At 34.9% G+C, this 19,216-nt stretch overlaps 1 protein-coding gene and 1 pseudogene across 1 annotated transcript; one reads left to right on the forward strand and one right to left on the reverse strand.

The window, feature by feature from the left end:
* The first annotated feature begins 262 nt into the window (after positions 1-262).
* Positions 263-6,442, forward strand: LOC113347774 (probable phospholipid-transporting ATPase 4). The gene is made up of 10 exons (XM_026591448.1): positions 263-535; positions 928-2,802; positions 2,903-3,013; positions 3,675-3,951; positions 4,036-4,124; positions 4,216-4,303; positions 4,448-4,657; positions 4,749-4,973; positions 5,073-5,264; positions 5,455-6,442. The coding sequence occupies exons 2-10, from the start codon at positions 986-988 to the stop codon at positions 6,130-6,132; spliced, it is 3,687 nt and encodes a 1,228-aa protein (XP_026447233.1). The 5' UTR covers positions 263-535; positions 928-985; the 3' UTR covers positions 6,133-6,442.
* An 8,023-nt stretch (positions 6,443-14,465) lies between these two features.
* LOC113351148 lies at positions 14,466-18,695 on the reverse strand (annotated as a pseudogene).
* Positions 18,696-19,216: the final 521 nt, after the last annotated feature.

Here is a 19,216-nt window from a genome sequence, read left to right on the forward strand (position 1 = left end):
GAATATGACAGATCAACACCAGGATCTTCATCCATCAAAAAATAAGTAAATAACAAAAAATGAAACTCCTTCCGTGGGTGCAAAAATGATTAATGTCAAACAGTTGAAAGTCAAGGTTCTTCTCGAAATTTTGAAAAGTCCATCAAACGTGCGTTAGGGTTTAACGACATTACACGTCAGACTCTGATTGGTCCCACATTACATAATAAAGCCGAATGCCGACTCTTGCCAACTCATCTAAAGAATCAGTAAAACAAGATAAAATTAAGAATTATAAATAAAAATCCAAGAATTTTTTTTTTTGAAGCAAAATTATTACAGAGGAAATCGTCTTTGGAGTTTGGACTACGAAAAAAAAGAAAGAGAAACACAGAGATCATCATCATCATTGAAGAAGAAGAAGAAGAAACAAAGAAACCCTAGATTTCTGGTGATTTCAAGTCCTAAATCCTTGGGTCTGATCTGAATAAACAGTAGATAATATCACTGAAGCTGAAGCAGGAGATTTTTTGAGATTTTTTTGGGTAATTTTCAGGTACACACACATTATCTTCTTAGATTCTTCTTCTTATTATTCTTAGCTGTTGTAGTTTTTAGCTGATTCTATAATTGGAAATTATTCGATTTAAGTGAAACTAGACAAACATTAATTGATGTGTGAGTTTTTGCTTTAATTAATCTTCAAGTTTAGTTTGATTCTTTACTTTTTTTTGGAGGTTCTCTCTTTTGATTCTTGATTTGTTAGGTTGATTTGAGATGTTTGAGAGGGAAATTTGGATATTCTTTTTTGAAATTTCTTGATTCTAATTCTTTTTAGATCTGAAAACGATGGAATTAGGAAATTTGAAATTCTTGAAATGAATTTGATCTTGCTTATGAGGGGATTTATGTTGGAGGAGTTGTAATTCGAAGGTTTGATGATTGCAGGTATATGCTTGCTGGTTGATGTGTTGCTGGTCAATGTGAGTTGGAAATTTTGATTAAGATGGCAAGAACAGGCAGGAAGAGGGCGAAGCTACGTTTTAGTAAGCTTTACAGTTTTGCTTGTTTCCAGCCGGATGTGTTACAAACAGATGAACAGAGTTTTTCTCTACAAGGACCAGGTTATTCTAGGATTGTTCATTGTAATCAACCACGTTTTCACCGTAAAAAGCCTCTAAACTATACTACAAATAGTATTAGTACTACCAAATACAATATCATTACATTTCTTCCAAAGGCAATATTCGAGCAGTTCCGAAGAGTTGCTAATGTGTATTTTCTTTTGGCTGCGATTCTGTCTTTGACGCCGGTTGCGCCGTTTTCTGCTGTAAGTATGATTGCACCGTTAGCGTTTGTTGTTGGTATTAGTATGGCTAAGGAAGCTGTGGAGGATTGGCATAGGTTTATGCAGGATATGAAGGTTAATAGTAGAAAGGTTAATACACATAAGGGAGATGGTCAATTTGGTTATAAACCATGGCAAAAGCTTAGGGTAGGAGATGTGGTGAAAGTGGAGAAGGATCAGTTCTTTCCTGCTGATTTACTTTTGTTGTCGTCAAGCTATGACGATGGGATTTGTTATGTGGAGACCATGAATTTGGATGGTGAGACAAACTTGAAGGTCAAGAGATCTTTGGAGATAACACTGCCGTTGGACGATGACATGGCTTTTAAGGATTTCACAGGAACAATCAGATGTGAAGACCCGAATCCTAACCTCTATTCTTTTGTGGGTAATCTTGAGTACGAGCGTCAAGTTTATGCTGTTGATCCAGGACAGATTCTTCTTAGAGATTCGAAGCTCAGAAACACCCAATATGTATATGGAGTAGTTATCTTCACCGGTCATGATACAAAGGTTATGCAAAACTCCACCAAGTCCCCCTCGAAAAGGAGTACTATCGAAAAGAAGATGGACTATGTTATCTACTTTCTTTTTACCCTTCTTGTTTTGATATCATTTATGAGTTCGATAGGCTTCGCGGCAAAGATAAAGTTGATGTACCCAAAAGCTTGGTACATGCAACCTGAAGATACATCAGAAAGTATGTATAATAAATCGCAACCTGGTATCTCTGGCATTCTCCATTTGATCACGGCTCTTATTCTTTATGGATATTTGATACCCATCTCACTCTATGTTTCCATCGAGCTTGTGAAGGTTTTGCAAGCAATGTTTATTAATAAAGATCTAAATATGTTTGATGAAATTTCTGGGAAGCCCGCAGAGGCAAGGACATCGAATTTGAATGAGGAGCTCGGGCAGGTTGATACAATACTCTCAGATAAAACAGGTACCTTGACATGCAATCAGATGGATTTTCTGAAATGTTCAATTGCTGGAGTTTCTTATGGGGTTCGTGCCAGTGAAGTTGAGATTGCTGCAGCAAAACAGATAGCCAATGATCAGAATTCAGGAACTGTAACGCCTAGGACACCAATGTCATTCGAGACTAGACGAAGTGATTTCCATGGTTCGGAAATTGAACTTCATCGAGTTATCACTTCTAATGATCGTCAAAAGGAGCATAAAGCTAGTATAAAGGGTTTCAGCTTTGAGGATATCCGCCTCATGAATGGGAATTGGATGAAAGAGCCAACTGCAAGAAACATTATGTTGTTTTTCAGAATATTGGCACTCTGTCAAACAGCACTACCCGAGCCAAATGAAGAAACTGGAAGTTTTACTTATGAAGCAGAATCACCAGATGAAGCAGCCTTTTTGGTTGCCGCTAGAGAATTTGGCTTTGAGTTCTGCAAAAGAACTCAATCAACTGTTGTTATCAGAGAAAGATATCCCTCGGGAAACCCTGAAGAAAGGTAAATATTGAACAATATTCTTTTCCATTTTTCTTTTGGCATTGGTTCATGTGTCTCTGTTGTATTGATTCATTGTTTTTATCAAATGAAACATTTGCAGGGAATACAAAATCCTGAATATATTGGAGTTTGATAGCAAAAGAAAGCGAATGTCAGTAATTGTGCAAGATGAGGATGGGCAGATTCTTCTTCTGTGCAAAGGTGCAGACAGGTCTGATACAACTATCTGTCTATCACTCTACTTGAACATCATATGCAAGCATCAGATAGTACAAATTAATTGGTTTGAAGGAAAAGGTCAAATGGACTGGGTTTATGTTGACCCTTTGATAGTCCATTAGGATGTCGATAGGATCCAGCCATGGTTTGGTAGGTCTTATATGTGTGTCCTTTCCATATTCCATGAAGTGAGTGATAATGGTTTAGTATTTTTTTTTTTTTTTTGCTAGGATGGTCTCCATGAATGAGAATACCCAACTGGATTTGGTTGTTGCTACACTGGGCTTTAAAATGTGAAAACTAACCATAAAATGGATTTGTTAAAAATGTTGTCATCTGTTCTCTATTTTCGGCAGTGCTGATATTTTCAGAATTAGCAGAGAATGAAATATCCACATTCAGGGGACCATTCTCACCATGCATCATTCATAGTGCTTGTGCATTTAATTTTGTGTGAAATAGGCTGCAGTTGATTATTCGTCTTTAAACATATCACTTCAATTGGCCATTGAACTATTGCTGATTTTTATTCTTAGCTTGTTTGAACGATCACTTTGTCTGAGTGAGCTCCATTTCATGTGCACGTTTTCGTAATGCATATGCAGTAAATATTAATTGAAGGGATTGTGACATAATTCTGATAAACAATCCAGCATTATATTCGACCAGTTATCCAAAAACGGGAGAGCATACGAGGAGGATACAAGTAAGCATCTTTTGGAATACGGAGAAGCTGGGTTGCGGACATTGGCGCTTGCATATAGGAATCTTGAAGAGTCCGACTATCTTGCCTGGAATAGTGAATTTCAAAAAGCAAGGACTACTATAGGTGCCGAAAGAGAAGCTATGCTTGAACGCGCAGCAGATTTGATGGAAAAAGATTTGATTCTTGTAGGTGCCACTGCTGTGGAGGACAAACTACAACCAGGAGTGAGTGTACAGTTTGTAGCATCATAATAACAAAGATCCTTTCTGTTCATTTTTACATTCTAAAATTCTTTTTTCTTTCTATAGGTGCCTCAGTGCATAGATAAACTAGCCCAAGCTGGTCTTAAGATCTGGGTGCTGACAGGAGACAAGATGGAAACTGCAATCAATATTGGGTATGTGTCATCCAAATTACGTTAACATCTTGGTAACAATTATCTCATAGCCATTTTTTTATGAATTGTGTCTCTGGTATGCGAATTGCAGTTTTGCGTGCAGTTTACTTCGGCAAGGCATGAAACAGATATTGATAACAACAATGAACACTGATATGTTAGCCCAAGATGCCAACAAGGTACTGATAAGCTCTATAAAGGTTCAATTTCTGAAAACCAAACCACAATGGACAAATGAAATGATAGACTAGTATACAGGGTGATGATAAAACCGCTGTATCTTTCCAAGCTGATAGGGTAAGTTGATCTATTTTTTTGAGCAGGCTATCAGAGAAAACATTTTGATGCAACTCACCAATGGATCCCAAATGATCAGGCTGGAAAAAGACCCTCACGCTGCTTTTGCCTTGATTATCGATGGGAAAACTTTGGCTTACGCTTTGGAGGACGATATGAAGCATCAGTTTTTGAGTTTAGCAGTTGATTGTGCATCTGTAATATGTTGTCGGGTTTCTCCAAAGCAAAAGGCAATGGTAGGGTTGTTCTATTTTATTTTCTTTTTAAAGTACATGATAATACATAAAGATAATATCTTAATCTGCCTTCTTGTTTGGTGTCAAATAGGTAACAAGGTTAGTAAAAGAAGGAACTGGAAAAACTACTTTGGCAATCGGGGATGGCGCAAATGACGTTGGTATGATTCAAGAAGCAGACATTGGTGTTGGCATAAGTGGAGTAGAAGGGATGCAGGCTGTAATGTCTAGTGACTTCTCCATTTCTCAGTTTCGGTTCTTGGAAAGACTTCTTGTTGTTCATGGGCACTGGTGCTACAAGAGGATTGCCCAGATGGTAAGAATGAAGAACTTTACAAAAAAAAAAAAGTTCTTTTTATTCATATTGATAGCTGTGTACACGCTGATAAACTCCATATTTCTGTGCATTTCCCAGGTTTGTTACTTTTTTTACAAGAACATAGCTTTTGGCCTCACCTTATTCTACTTTGAAGCATTCACTGGCTTTTCGGGCCAATCAGTATACGATGACTGGTACATGCTATTATTCAATGTTATTCTCACTTCATTACCAGTCATTTCACTCGGAGTTTTCGAGCAAGATGTTTCTTCCGAGGTCTGCTTACAGGTTAGTCAAAATTTGTATACCTAGTGCTAATGTTAAGGTTTGATTTGTTTAAAAGCCCGCAATGTGAGCCATGCATACATCAAAGTTGTTTCTTCTTGAACCATGTTTATTGTTGGCACTGAGATGCAGATTAAGGTTTAGTGATTAGCTGACATGTGTTACTGTTTGCTTGTATTGTGTTTTTTTCTAGTTTCCAGCGCTGTATCAGCAAGGACCGAAAAACTTGTTCTTCGATTGGTATCGAATACTTGGGTGGATGTGTAATGGTCTGTATTCATCTCTTGCCATCTTCTTCATTAACATAAGTATTGTCTCTGGCACTTTCCGTAAAGGAGGTCAAAATGCTGACATGGCAGTCGTAGGAGCCACCATGTTCACGTCTATAATTTGGGCAGTCAACTGCCAAATCGCGCTTACAATGAGTCATTTCACGTGGATACAACACCTCTTTGTATGGGGAAGTGTCTGTACCTGGTATGTTTTCTTACTCTTCTACGGCATGATGTCACCTCTCACATCCAAGAACGCTTACAAAATCCTCGTGGAGGCCTTAGCTCCAGCTCCCAGTTACTGGAGTGTCACTTTCTTGGTGACTATTGCTTGTAATCTTCCATACTTAGTTCACATTGCCTTCCAAAGATCTTTACACCCAATGGACCACCATATTATTCAAGAGATCAAATACTACAAGAAAGATGAAGAGGATCAACATATGTGGAGAAGGGAACGATCGAAAGCAAGGCAAGAAACAAAGATAGGGTTTACAGCAAGGGTAGATGCAAAAATCAGACATTTGAGAGGGAGGTTACACAAGAAACACTCGTCCATATTTTCTCAAAATGTATCGTCCCCAAGATCCCCTTTATGATAGTTTCGGTTAATATTTTTTGCTAGAGTTTAATGTTGCTGTTGCCTGTTAATTTTTTTGTTCCTTCACTCATTATTTTTCTTCTTCTTTTTAGTCTCTTACGTGGGGTTTGTTGTTATGAGGTCCCCTTTTACGACAAAAAAAAGGTTGTTGTTTGTAATATATTTACACAGGTTTGATGAGTTGCAGATTGTGAAAAGAAAAGAAGTATTAGTTGATTGTCTCTTGCCAAGTTTTATCTTCTGTAAATAACTGCAAATGCTGGGACTGGATTAGTTGGATTCACTAATCAAAAAAGTAGCTTCTTTCATGTTTATGGAGTTTGATGAATTGATTTCTGTAAGAATCAAACTGTTTTCAGTGTGAGTGTGTGACAGAAACTTTGCATAAATGGTTTACCTTATATGGGACAAGCAGACTTGGCAGCCACAATCCAGTTGAGAAGAAAAAGAAACCTGTTTTGAGGCATACATCTGTCTAAGCCGGCTGAAAAGTTATCAGCCGAACCGTGAGTATGCCTCAAAATATGTTTCAAGAAAAAATCTAGCACTGTTTCTGAAGGCCCATTTATCACTTCTTTTCATTTTCCTCGGGTTGGCTTCTTACCTATTTGGGTTGTTGAGGAAACTTGTTTTGAGACATACTCAAGTTATCACCGAACCTACGAAGAATCAACTGTTTGGCTGAAGCATGCCGTATGCCTCAAAACAGGTCTCTTTTTGAGAGCCTTTCTGGCCTTTCTAGACATACTCAAATCATCTGTCTAGAAGAGAAGCTGAAGCTTGGGAACTGAGAAGTGAGATCCTTCGGCCCATAGCTCCCAGAAGGAGAATCATTTGTACTTAGTTTCCATCAAGTCATAAATTTTTAGGCAACATTTCCACATCAATTCAGCTAATAGCTAGTTTAACAACATGTTTATTTAGCAGTAAAGGACACACGATTTCAACTAATCCACATGTACCAACTGGTCCTTCCTCATAGTTGTACCGGTTAGAGAGTGACATTGATTGTGTTGGTCAAACAAACCGATCAACTCTCTCCTAAACCACCACCACAACAAGGAACCCTACTCATTGATATTAATGGAGCTCCTAATGGAGATTTTTAATAGGCTAATCAATAATTATTATAGATTAGGTTGGGATCTTTTGAAACCCACAGTTTCAACAACAAACCCTGTTTAATTAATGTGATCACACATTAAGGAGAGTGGATATACTTATATTTAAAACAATATTAAAGTGGTTTCTTAAATCACCAAATCCAATCTTAGTGCAAACCCAATTCATCCAACTTAGTCCTGTATTATATACACTGGTTCTGGACGGACCGCCCAAAAATAAACTTAAGTCTTAAAAAGGGAATGAAGGATAATAATTTGGAGCCTGTTAAAATGTCCATTTAAAAGTAGCTTTTCGATTTCCATAAATCAAACTCAAAAGGCAAGAAATCAGTTTATGTGTGAAATTTCAAAACGATTTTCTATGAGTGAAGAGAATGCTTTGTTTCTAGTATTCAAACGCGCTAGAAATCTTTACACATAAGAAAAATTAATCATTTTACGTTAGAGAATGATTTTATAAGAATATTACATCTTATATAAACTACTAGGTAATAATACAGCGATTTTACCTAACAAAAGCAAATTCGAGTTTAGTTTACTAGAGAAACGAGACTTTAACTTTACTTTGGACAAGCGCAAAATTGCTTAGTTGGTGGTGTCTGTAATACACAAATGCACTGAGTTTTTTTACATTATGGTTTTTTTGCACTAAAAAAATATAACTTATTCCCAAAAACAAAGGGTGTATATATTAACACTTCTAAAAATAGTTTACCATATTAATTTGTATACCTGTATACATGTTAAGGTTCATTTAAACAACAATTTTTTACATTAAAAATAAGATTTGTTAGTTTTATTGCATTGAAAATAATAGTTCTTTGCATTGGAAATAAAATTTGTTGTTTTTAGTGTAAAAAAAACTCAATTTCTAGTAAAATAAGACAAAAAAACACGATTTCAAAAGAAATAAAATAATTTTTTATTAAACCTTAATATGTATATGGGTATACAAGTTAACAAAAGCAACCAAGGATATGAAATTTCAAATGTAGTTGAACAAATGCAAACTTGCTTTGGAATTGGAGACGCGTGGATTAGTCGAAATCTTGGGTTCATAATTGCACCCTATTGGTCGGTGGTGTGTGTAATACACAAAGTGCATTATGGTTTGATCTCCACTAGTCATTGTGAAATTTGATAAAATGAAATTGGATCAACGGTGTCTAAAGTTTTAAAATGAATCCAAAAATGTGCTCCAGAAATAGAAATGAATAGTTTATCAATTTTAAGCATGAGAAAAATGTGCCCCACAGCTCTGCATGAACTACGTTCCTTCCAAAATGATTAATGCCAGAAAATGACATGTTTAAAACATTGAAAAATGAGGATTAAATATTTTTTAGGAACCTATTACAGGTGAGGCATGGTTTATTAAAGGGGCGGTAGTGTGATAGTAATGTCCCTCTAGTTGGTTAGAGGATGTCTTATAGGGGTGTAAATTAACTAGATTACCCTCATCATTTTTTAACCTAAATCAAAGCTAAATTGAAAATTTGTTTTCTTTCTTCTTCTCTTCTCCTCCTCCCATCAACCGTAACCTCCATTAAAACTCAAAATTTCATCGTCTTCAATTAATCGACGAATCGAAAATTAATCAAGTGTAGTGTAATGACTTATATGAGGTATGTTTTGAAAACCCAGTTACGATTTGGTTTATTTTGTTCGATTTAAGTTTAATTTTTATGGAAAATTAGGGTTTTAGATGAAAATTGAAATTGAAATTTCTGGATTTATGTGAGTTTCGGTTGATTTTAACTCAATTACGAACCGTAACTGGATATTTTGATGTTGTTACGGTTGGTAATAGTTCAATTACCAACCGTATGTTCTTATAACTGAGATTTTTCTTCAGTTACGGTTGGTAACCATTTTAGTTTACGAACCGTAACTCAGTTACGGTCGTATCGAGCCTTTGGTTACCAACCGTAACTGAGTTATGGTTCGTATCGAGCATTTAGTTACCAACCATAACTGGTTTTACGATTGGGTTTTCTTCAAATTTAACCAGTTATGGTTGGTAGTTCATCTTTTACGAACCGTAACTTCGATTTACGGTTGGTTATGAGCACAATTCCAACCGTAAATAGCTCTGAAAATGTAAAAAAATTGAATCTTTTACGTACTTTAGATAACTTTGAGCAACAAAAAGCTAGTTGGGACTAATTTAGAAGTATACCCGGTCATTTTCAGGTCCTGGTTCTTCATTTTGTTGGTTAATTTCTTCAATTGATTGAGATTGACCTTCTCCTCTAAACTTTTTTTTTTAACTCTAAAAATCTGATTTTGGTTTTGATTTTGAGTTAATATAAGTGAAATTAATCATTAACACTAAGCTTGACTATCATCACTAAACTAGGTTACCAATTATGAGGGTTAATTTGTCATTTCCAGTATTTTTTTTATACGGGACACTTTGAATGATCATGTAACAATCCTTTTTATCCTATTATAATGCCGCCCCTATAACAGGTTACATTTTTTATTTTTTACTTTTTTGTAGCTATATATTATATATTATTTGAAACTAAAGAGACAGTATTAGTTGAAGATGATTATTGGTTTGTTTCAACTACTGTAATAAAAACATTATGCAAAACAAATACACTTGGGAGAAAGTGGAATATGTCCTTAGTATACCATGAAGGCCAATTGGTAATGACATTACAAACTTGTCTTTTCAAATTTAATTAATTTATATGATTTATTATTGGCTTGACCTGCCACGAAGTTTCGCATTTTTGGAATCAAGAAATTTCACATGGTGATATTTTATCTTTTGTGGGTGTGACAAAAGTCACAAAACACTGTCCTAATACAGTAATCTCTAAAATGATCCTTCAAAAGTGAAAGTGTAATTTAAGAATAAATTCCGGCCAAGTTGTATTTGGAGTAACTATCTTTGGTACAAAAACCACCAAGAACTAACCTATGTTAATTAACAACAAATGGGCAAGATTTTTCACCCACCAAAGTGAATACGGATAACATATCGCATTTCAATTAACAAAATAAGATTTATTTATTTATTTATTTTCGAAAAAAGACAAATTATCTCTTTAGATTATATTAATCGGAAGTCATAGATATAAGCTAATTCAAGTGCATTGTACATATACAACACAAACGTACGAAAATAAATATTACCACATCATAAACTAGGGTTTATGAAAAGAGGGGTTTCTAGGTTCGTTTCAGGTTGGGGAAATGTATCTTTTAACTACATTGAAAAATGACGAGCAAGAAGAAATCCAAGGCACTCAATAAAGATAACGAGTATAAATATAATAACAATAATTGCTTTTTTCTATGTGGGTGGAGGGAGTTTGCAACATGATGAACTCAATTACCACATTGAGGTTTGTCAACCATCACGCGAGGCAAGGAAGGCTCAGAGCTGAAACTCATGCAACAACGGAAAAAACTGCTTTGGATAGTTACCCTGGATGGATAAATGATCAAGATTTCTTTTGAGCGTCAAGAATCCTAGACATTTTATGTTTTCGTAATAATATAATGGGTAAATTTTTTATGAATGATTCGTTTAAGCTTCAAACCTTCTCATTTATCCTCCAAGAATCTAATCATGTCAGTTCTATTTGTTATGTTTATATATTTTGTTGTTGGTTTCAACTATTTGAATTTAACTAAAGAGAGAATTGCAATGGTATATCAAAATTCATATCAACTTTACAGGAGATGTGATAACGATATGATTAATAAAGATGATATCGATCGGTACAATAGGTTGGGGGTTCCTCACAAAGATCGACCGTTCATTTTGCACATATAAATCTTGAGGCTTGCAATTCGAGTGGTATTAGTTAAATACCTATTTAAGGACATCAACAAGGGTAAAAATCGAGTGATGTGTGTAATCGAAAAAAATCCATAACACAATAAATATCCTTAACCCAATGAGGATTTGGAAGGCGGGGATCGGGTGATATTTCTCAGTACGGACAATACAAAATATGTCTTATATAGGCCAGGCACGAATAAGACAAAATTTCAGGTGTGGTTTAAAGCAAATAAGAAGTAGTCAGAAACAAGGGATCCAAATTTGGGAAAAATGTATTTCCTTCATATCTTATTGAATGTGCGCAAAGGGGAATGCAACTATGATGAGTTAAAAACTGTTGATATGATCACTCATGCTACTTTTAAAGAAACATGTGTCGTGCTTGGATTACCATCGGAGGATTTCGAATGCCATAAGAGACTAAAAGAAGCGTCGACGTGAAGAACAGGTAACTTGTTACGGTAGATGATTGTTATGATGTTGATTTTTTGTGAAATAACTTATCCAATTATGAAAGGAAAAGCTGTATTTTTTTATCCTAAACATTGAATAACGAGAGAGTAAAGGGCGCGATTACCTATAGCTGAAATTTGGTGATGCTGAGTTGACAATTAGATTGAACAAAAAAAATATATAATTTGAATTGAATTATACAAAATTCTAGAGAGATCCATGTACTTATGCATGCACAATTCTAAAGTTAACTTTCTAAACATGTATTTTATTGTTTGACTCTATGTGCTAAAAAATAATTCTCCCCTTTGACTTTAAATTTTGATTTCACCTCTAGTTATACCATAAATTAACTATAACCTGAGTTATATTTATGAACGATCTAAATTAACATAACTGAAATAACGAGGGTACTAGCTACACCGTAATATTTTCGTATCAACCTATACAGACACACCTTGTATAATTTTACCAAGGAAATAATGGCCAAAGAATTACTTCGTCAAGATGTAACTTGGTATATAGTCTATCTTTGTGACCGATCAAACCATGTGATCGTACCAAGTGGATTAATGTACAAGTGCAATTACTTAATAATAACTATATAACATAACAATAATTATAATGCGAAACGTAAGTAATGGCATGATACAAAATATTTTTTTAACAAGGAAAACTGCTCAGAAGAAAATTTAGTCCTAGTCCAGTTTTGAATATTTTTAGAATTAAGCCGCTACGGAAATTGACTACCACAACTTCGTATAACTGAGACCAACTAAACTACTCCTAGTTACTCAGTTCCTTCAATATTCCTGCGCCTACAACCAATATGGTTTATGCATGTGAATCCCGAGATAGGATCCACTATCTTGAGTAGTTTCACCTGCTATGAAAACTTCCGCTCTTAACTCATTTGGATCGTAATCCAAAACTCCAAAGAACTAAATCTGTTTCAGTAGCCAACTCAATTATCAATCTCCTGAATCAATCTTTAGATCATATATAAAGTATAGTAAAGGATCTTTGTTTATTCAATGTAAACTTCTTTGGTAAAATATCAAACCAAGACATAGATTATCGAAATAATCTATCTCAGTGAACAAGCTCTACCTAAGCAATTCTACGAGAAGAAGCAACTAGACACTCTGTTCAATCTTTACAAAAAGTCTTAAATCTATCAAGATAAATTTCTTGTTTGGATCCTAGAGAATCAAATGTGCAAGAAGAATCAAGAAGATTAAAAACCAGAAAAAGGAAAGTCTTCAATCTTAAAAGTAACTGCAAAAACAACATGATTCGTACTAATGATAAACAGACACAGAACCGAGTATGTTAATGTTAATTGATCAAAAGTTTTATCTACAGATCATGAATCACTAGATTTGTAATACTCAATTCTCAAACATGGCCACTGCGACACCCGTATATTATTTCGCTTGTTTAGTAAGAATTAGGGTTGAAATATCCATACCCCATTTTCAAATACACAAAAAAAAAAACCTAAAAAAAAAAGTCGAAAAGAAAAGAAAGAAAAGCATAATTTATCTCTGTCTCTTAGAAAATTCCCTCTTTGGCAAAAACAATTTTTGGATCAAATATGCTCCTCCTGCTTTTCGTGCAAGAGAAGAAGAAGAAGCATAGATGATTACTTAAAAACCCCTCCCTCCCCCTCTCTTTTCCCTCTCAAACAAAACCCTAAATCTCCATTCTCGAATTTCTTCTAAGTCGTCTCCTCTATTCTCCCTAATTCTAGATTAAGATATATGAGTTTCGCACATATTTAAATCACTATGTTGACATCTTATGAATATTCTAAGTTCAATCCATGTACATCTCGATATTTGCTGAAACGCAAATATAACTAACATATAGAAAATGTCTAAATGGATTTAACTCTTTCAGGATCGGTCCTGACTTAAGATTTTTTTTCCATTAGAAAACAAAGATATATTAAAGAGAGAGAATGTACAAAATTGCACATTGCTGGAAGAGGTAGAAAGAAAGCAGAAAAAAGTTACATCACAAGAACAAATCCTCCCAATCTCTAATTACCGAGCTAGAAAAGTTGGTTCCCAGCAGCAACAACCCAAAGAAAGATTGTTGTTTTTGCTTCATTACCTAAGACTTAGTTTGTCTTGTTAGTGCGATTGATATTAAAGGTACGACTGCTATGTTCCTTCCATAATGACCAGAAGAGCCGGGATTAAAATCCAAATAAAGTTATCATTGGATGTAAAGTTTGTATTATGCTAACAAAGTGCTAACGTCATTACCATTTTAGGAGTGATTCAAGCACAACAAAAACCACTACACCAAATTTAGTGATCAGCAACGATAACTGGCAGTTGCAAAGTGGATTCGCAACAGTTCAGCTCTGTTACGAAAGTCGATGTTGCAGTTTTTCGAAACGGCTTCATTGCCTCTGCAAATTTTCGGTCGCAACGGTTAAAAACTGTTGCAACGTCAAAAAGTCGCAACTGTTTTAAACTATTGCGAAATTAAACGGTCGCAACAGTTTGCCATAGTTGCGAAACTGGAACTTCGCAACAGCTTGCTGCAGTTGCGAAATTTTTGCAACATCGAAAAAATAGTGGTTTTGACCGGTCAAAAACCAGATTTTGACCTGGTCAAAACCACCAGTTCCCCTGTAAAAAAAATCAAGTTTCTCCAGTTTCGAAATCAAAATCAATCTACCTGCATTCTGAAAAACTAGCAACATACAATCATTAATTACAATTCTTTTAGAGTGAGAACGTACACGTTAAAATTGGTACATAACAAGCGAGAACTTGCACATTAAAATTCTACGAATAACCAAACAAGAGAACATAGCCAACACTTAACAGTTTTTTGAATAAGCTTGTCACTTGCACAACCAATTTACGTTTTTCATCACTTTACATATGACAAAGATCTAGCGCGAAAGTTGCTAAGACAAATATGCAACTGAAATCAAATTAAGGAAATTGTTGTTAGGGTAGTATCTATCAGGTACACAGGTTGCTGACTCTTAACAACACCAATAAAATCACAAGGAATCATGCGGTCCTGAAAGTTTCAAGAAAACTTGATCTATGATATAACTCTACTATGGCTTTGGGAATAAACTAAAGCAAGCATGGGAATTTAGAAGTAACATTTAGAGAACTATGGATACAAACATCCAAATTTACCTAGTGAATTAGCTGGTAAAAGCTGTGCTGCCATTCGTATCTAGCTCACTAAAATAAATTTCGCCTGCCTTGGAAGAAAGAGGAACACCATAAATTGATACGCCCTTCCCTTTGCTCTCCATGCTAACCTGCAAGAGCAGTCACACCATCACATTAAGTAACTGGAGAAAAACCCTGTAACACTGTCAACACATGCCTGTTGGATATGAGGAGCGAACTTCTCTAGTGCTCGACAGTATGGCAAGATAGCCTGGAGGAATACATAGAAATTAAGAGTATTAAAAAAAATGCTTAACAAATAAAAATAACCATTAATGAACACAAGAAAAGTATAAAGTTGAGTATTTGAGCCATAAAATCCCATCTGCAACAGGAAATTCTACAGTTCTTCATCAGATGTTTGCAAAAATAAACGAAACTAAAAGTAAACATGACTCGAATTGGTCAGCAATATAATGAAAGTGGTTTGGTAATGCATTTATCTCCAATATCCGTTGATTTTATTTCAACTATTCTGGTTTCGTGTAGTGTATACTCAGATCATCTCTTACTAGCCCAACTAAAAATTCTCGGATTAATTCTAAGAAGAAATCTGAGCACCTAAGATTGTTCAGTCAAAATCATCTTTTATGCATCATATTTATCATAACTGTTTCCTCTAGTTGAGAGTGACTGAGTGAGTTCAAGGTTGGAGGAAGTTTAACCGCTTCATCAAAGTTGTCTGTTTTATTATGTTTAACTTGTATGCTTAGACTCTTTGGATTCATAAATTAAGAAAGTTCTAAAGCTCTTACACTTAAAAAAGTTTGACATCAACCATGCATCAGATTAGCTTTCGAGATTATAATTACACATTTACATCATTGAAGCAATGTCCTGCACTAAGAGTTAAATTAAAAATTAATCATATGAGCAAGTTGACAAACATATATACTCTTCTGACACTGGTAAGCATGTAACCAATATAGAAAATTTAAGAACTTTGGAAAAACATAAAAACCTGATTAGATAAGATGTGTCAGATAGGGAACTAATCAATAAATAAGATTCCAAAACTCCAATTCCAAAATATAAATTGACCATCAAATGTAGACATACCTCATCATCAATCATAGAAATGAGTGCTTAGAAGAAGTTCCTCTATCGCCATCATACATACACATCAGTATACTACAAATTCTCCCTCTCTAGCATCCAATTCAGTTCATCATGTTCAAGTCCGAGAACAACACTTACAAAGTAATCAAATTCAATTGTCGGTATTCTTTATTCAAGTCTTGTTCAAGGTTATAATACTGTAATCACTTCAGTTAAAGATACTGACTTCTCTCCTTAGTGTTATAAGTGCACTTCTGTAACTCAAACCTTTTTCAAAGTTATAGCTGATGAGTACTCTCATACTAAAAGCCAAATCTTCAACTGTTCAGAAGTCTATCCATTTCCTAATAGTTTCATTTCCTTTCGTGATTCCATCCAGTACAACCTCAAACTGATTGTGTTTATGAAATTGCTACATTTTTACTCTAATGACAAATCTAGAAAATTGGCTAAAGTGAACTTTCTGAGCTACTTCAATATCTTACTTCAGATTCCTAAACTGTCAATCACAATACAAAATTGACAATCAAAGTAACCTCCTGTTACTCTAGAATTGCCTAAAAACTATCGACCCAAGATAAATACCATCTGATAATAGCATTCCAAAACCCAATTGACATACTGAAAAAAATAATCAAAGGTAAGTTAATCCAAGACAATTAGAGTGTGATAATTACCTTGAGCTCGGGTTTCTCTATAAATTACTCCAAAAGCACTTTCACCTAACTTCTTACACAACATAGAGTCATCCTGCACAATTAAAACACACATAACACAGAAATTACAAACTTCATAGCAGTGACTGAATTTAGCAGCTTTAGACAATTAAATCAAAATAATGTAAAAGATGCAAATTTAGACCGCTAAACCGAGCCCCTAAGCTTAAGGATCATCTTTGACCCCAGAAGGTGGGTAAGCATCAATGCTATTATTTGCCTATGCTCTCGAAGAAATATGAGAAGCACAGCAGCAGGTATATTATGCAAACCAAAATGAAATCAAAAAGTATAAAGGACCCCTATAACATAGTAGAAATGAAATACTAACAATTAAAAAGAAAATAAAACCACTAGGGCCAGTATCCTAACCAGAAAAGGCATGGATGTCTTAGCACGTAGTACTATATTACTCACAACTGAAAACCCGTTGATGAAAGAGTTATTAGCCCCCATAATTTTTTTCGGAAGATGAGTTGACAAGGTTGGTGACATCATTTATCCCATCATTTCCCATTATTGACCATCTCTCATCAGTAAAGCAATTGAGAGCTTCATTAGAACCATGTTTAGGTTGAAGATTAGATTGATCAGTTCCTCAAATTAAAAGACTATAAAAATGTATGGACAACAAAATATTTGACATTACATGATTGCTGACACAACTGATACATTAATTCATTTTTTTAAAGGAAGAATAAGCAAACCTTGTCGGATCGTTGAGTCGACAAAACTTCTAGAAAATGTCTACATAGATGAAAAGAGAATGCTTCATTAGTGTCTGCAAAATGTCCTGCAATAAGAAATCAATGATCCTGTGTTCTTTGAAGGTCACCAAGTGAATCTACAAATATAAAGATACCCAACATGGGAGACTGAATACCTAAGCCTTATACTAAAACTATACTTGTGCAAGTGAACCTTCATGAGAACATAAACCATAGAAATTCAGTGAAACATAATATGGTAGGACGAGGTAATTCAGGTGCATAACACCAACCATTTTTTATGCCATCTCGGGAAAAAAAAAATGAAAATCATAACCTTATCGCAGTTTGCTAACTTACAGTGAAGGTATTTTTAAAAATAGGATGAGTTTACCATGAAGATAGGAGTTAGTTTACCATATCCGGGGTTGAAGTACTTGAAGTTACAACTGCAATGACAAGACCCTCCACTAGATAGTTTTTTCACAACCAACTCACCATGTTGTTACAATATCAAGAGACAAAACATATTAACTAGAGAATCCAAAACCATACATGACCAAAACCATCTACCATAAATGCAATTACATCCCAATTCCCCTGTAGCCCACTTCATACCCTTCCTATGCACGAAAGCTCTATCATGGATACCATAAAATTAGTAGAAGTGAATAAATTTAAAGTTGCTTACAAATGAACAGAAGATGAAACACATAGTGAAAATCAGGGAGTGAAAAGTATATCAGGCTACTATCTAAACACAATGATCTGTCAATTTCTATCGAATTGATTGCATGGGATGTCTGAAACAACTACTAGATTCTAACAATAACTATTTCATACATGAAAAAAGAAAGTCCAGTTTTCCCATAGTGTTCCATACCTATAATAGTTTCAAAACTTGGAAAAAGACTATCAAATAACAAAGAAACAAGTCATATTAAATAACCATTCAGACTGCTTTTAGCAAAGAAGCTTAGACACCCTTGGACAAGTTGTGTCAACTGTTTGTACGCTTTTTCTCACTTAATCTTAACACTCCATCAACTGCACTCCAAAAGAAGGTAAATCACAACATCACCCATATTAAAGATATCAAATTTAGAGTCTACAAATACCCACTTGATTTCATGTGCAAGCTTTAAGCTTCATTATACAGGGAGGATGCAATACAACTTATTTTTGTTTAAAACCCCCTTTGATACTACCCAAACACTTAGGTTACCTCCTTAAAAAAAAGACCCTGTATCTTTAAATTTTTGGTCTCTTCTTGCTTGAATTTTATCGAATAAAAAATTGTAAATTCAAACAATGGTAGTCACAAAAGGAAAAAAGAAAAAACTCAAGCCCAAACCTTGATTCACAGAAATATCCAAATGCATCTCCTAAATTTATCTACTACAAATATAATAGATCTGTAAATTTCTGAATATTCTCATACCTTATATCCTAATCAATCTCGACTCTTGAAGGAAAACCCTGATTCATTTCCGAACATCACCTCAAGCCCTAACTTTCAGTTTCAATGATATCCACCCTAACTTTCAATCTCAAAACCTAACTTTCAACTCACAGCTTTTGAATCTTGCAGAAAAAACCCCGATTCATCTCTCGACATCACCTAGAACCCTAATTTTCTTTCAATCTCAAATCCTAACTTTCAACTCACAGCTTTTGATTCTTGCAGAAAAACCACGATTCATCTCACGACATCACCTCGAACCCTAACTTTCAATATATGTAGTAGGAATATCAAATCTGTTTGAAGTAAATCTAGGATTAGGGGTTAGATATTAGTTTTCCATTGAAAATATGCAGGATAGTGATGAAGAGCGTAGGTTTCCTTTGAAACTGATATGTAAAGAAAGAAAGAGAGGATAATAAGATAGAGAATGACTGAATGAGAGGTCTGGTCGATAAGATAAGATACAACCGAGTCAGTTTTCAAGCTGAATAGGCTGAATACTGAGTCATCTTAAACTGTGCCCAGCCACACACACGAGTGGCAC

Source organism: Papaver somniferum, chromosome 2 (assembly GCF_003573695.1).
Source record: "Papaver somniferum cultivar HN1 chromosome 2, ASM357369v1, whole genome shotgun sequence".
Classification (NCBI taxonomy): domain Eukaryota; kingdom Viridiplantae; phylum Streptophyta; class Magnoliopsida; order Ranunculales; family Papaveraceae; genus Papaver; species Papaver somniferum.

Excerpts from the sequence above, each read along its gene's own strand:
- LOC113347774 (XM_026591448.1), top strand. The coding sequence starts at position 986 with ATGGCAAGAACAGGCAGGAAGAGGGCGAAGCTACGTTTTAGTAAGCTT. Across the intron at positions 2,803-2,902 it reads TCGGGAAACCCTGAAGAAAG|GGAATACAAAATCCTGAATA; the intron begins GTAAATATTGAA and ends AAACATTTGCAG. Across the intron at positions 4,658-4,748 it reads CTCCAAAGCAAAAGGCAATG|GTAACAAGGTTAGTAAAAGA; the intron begins GTAGGGTTGTTC and ends GGTGTCAAATAG.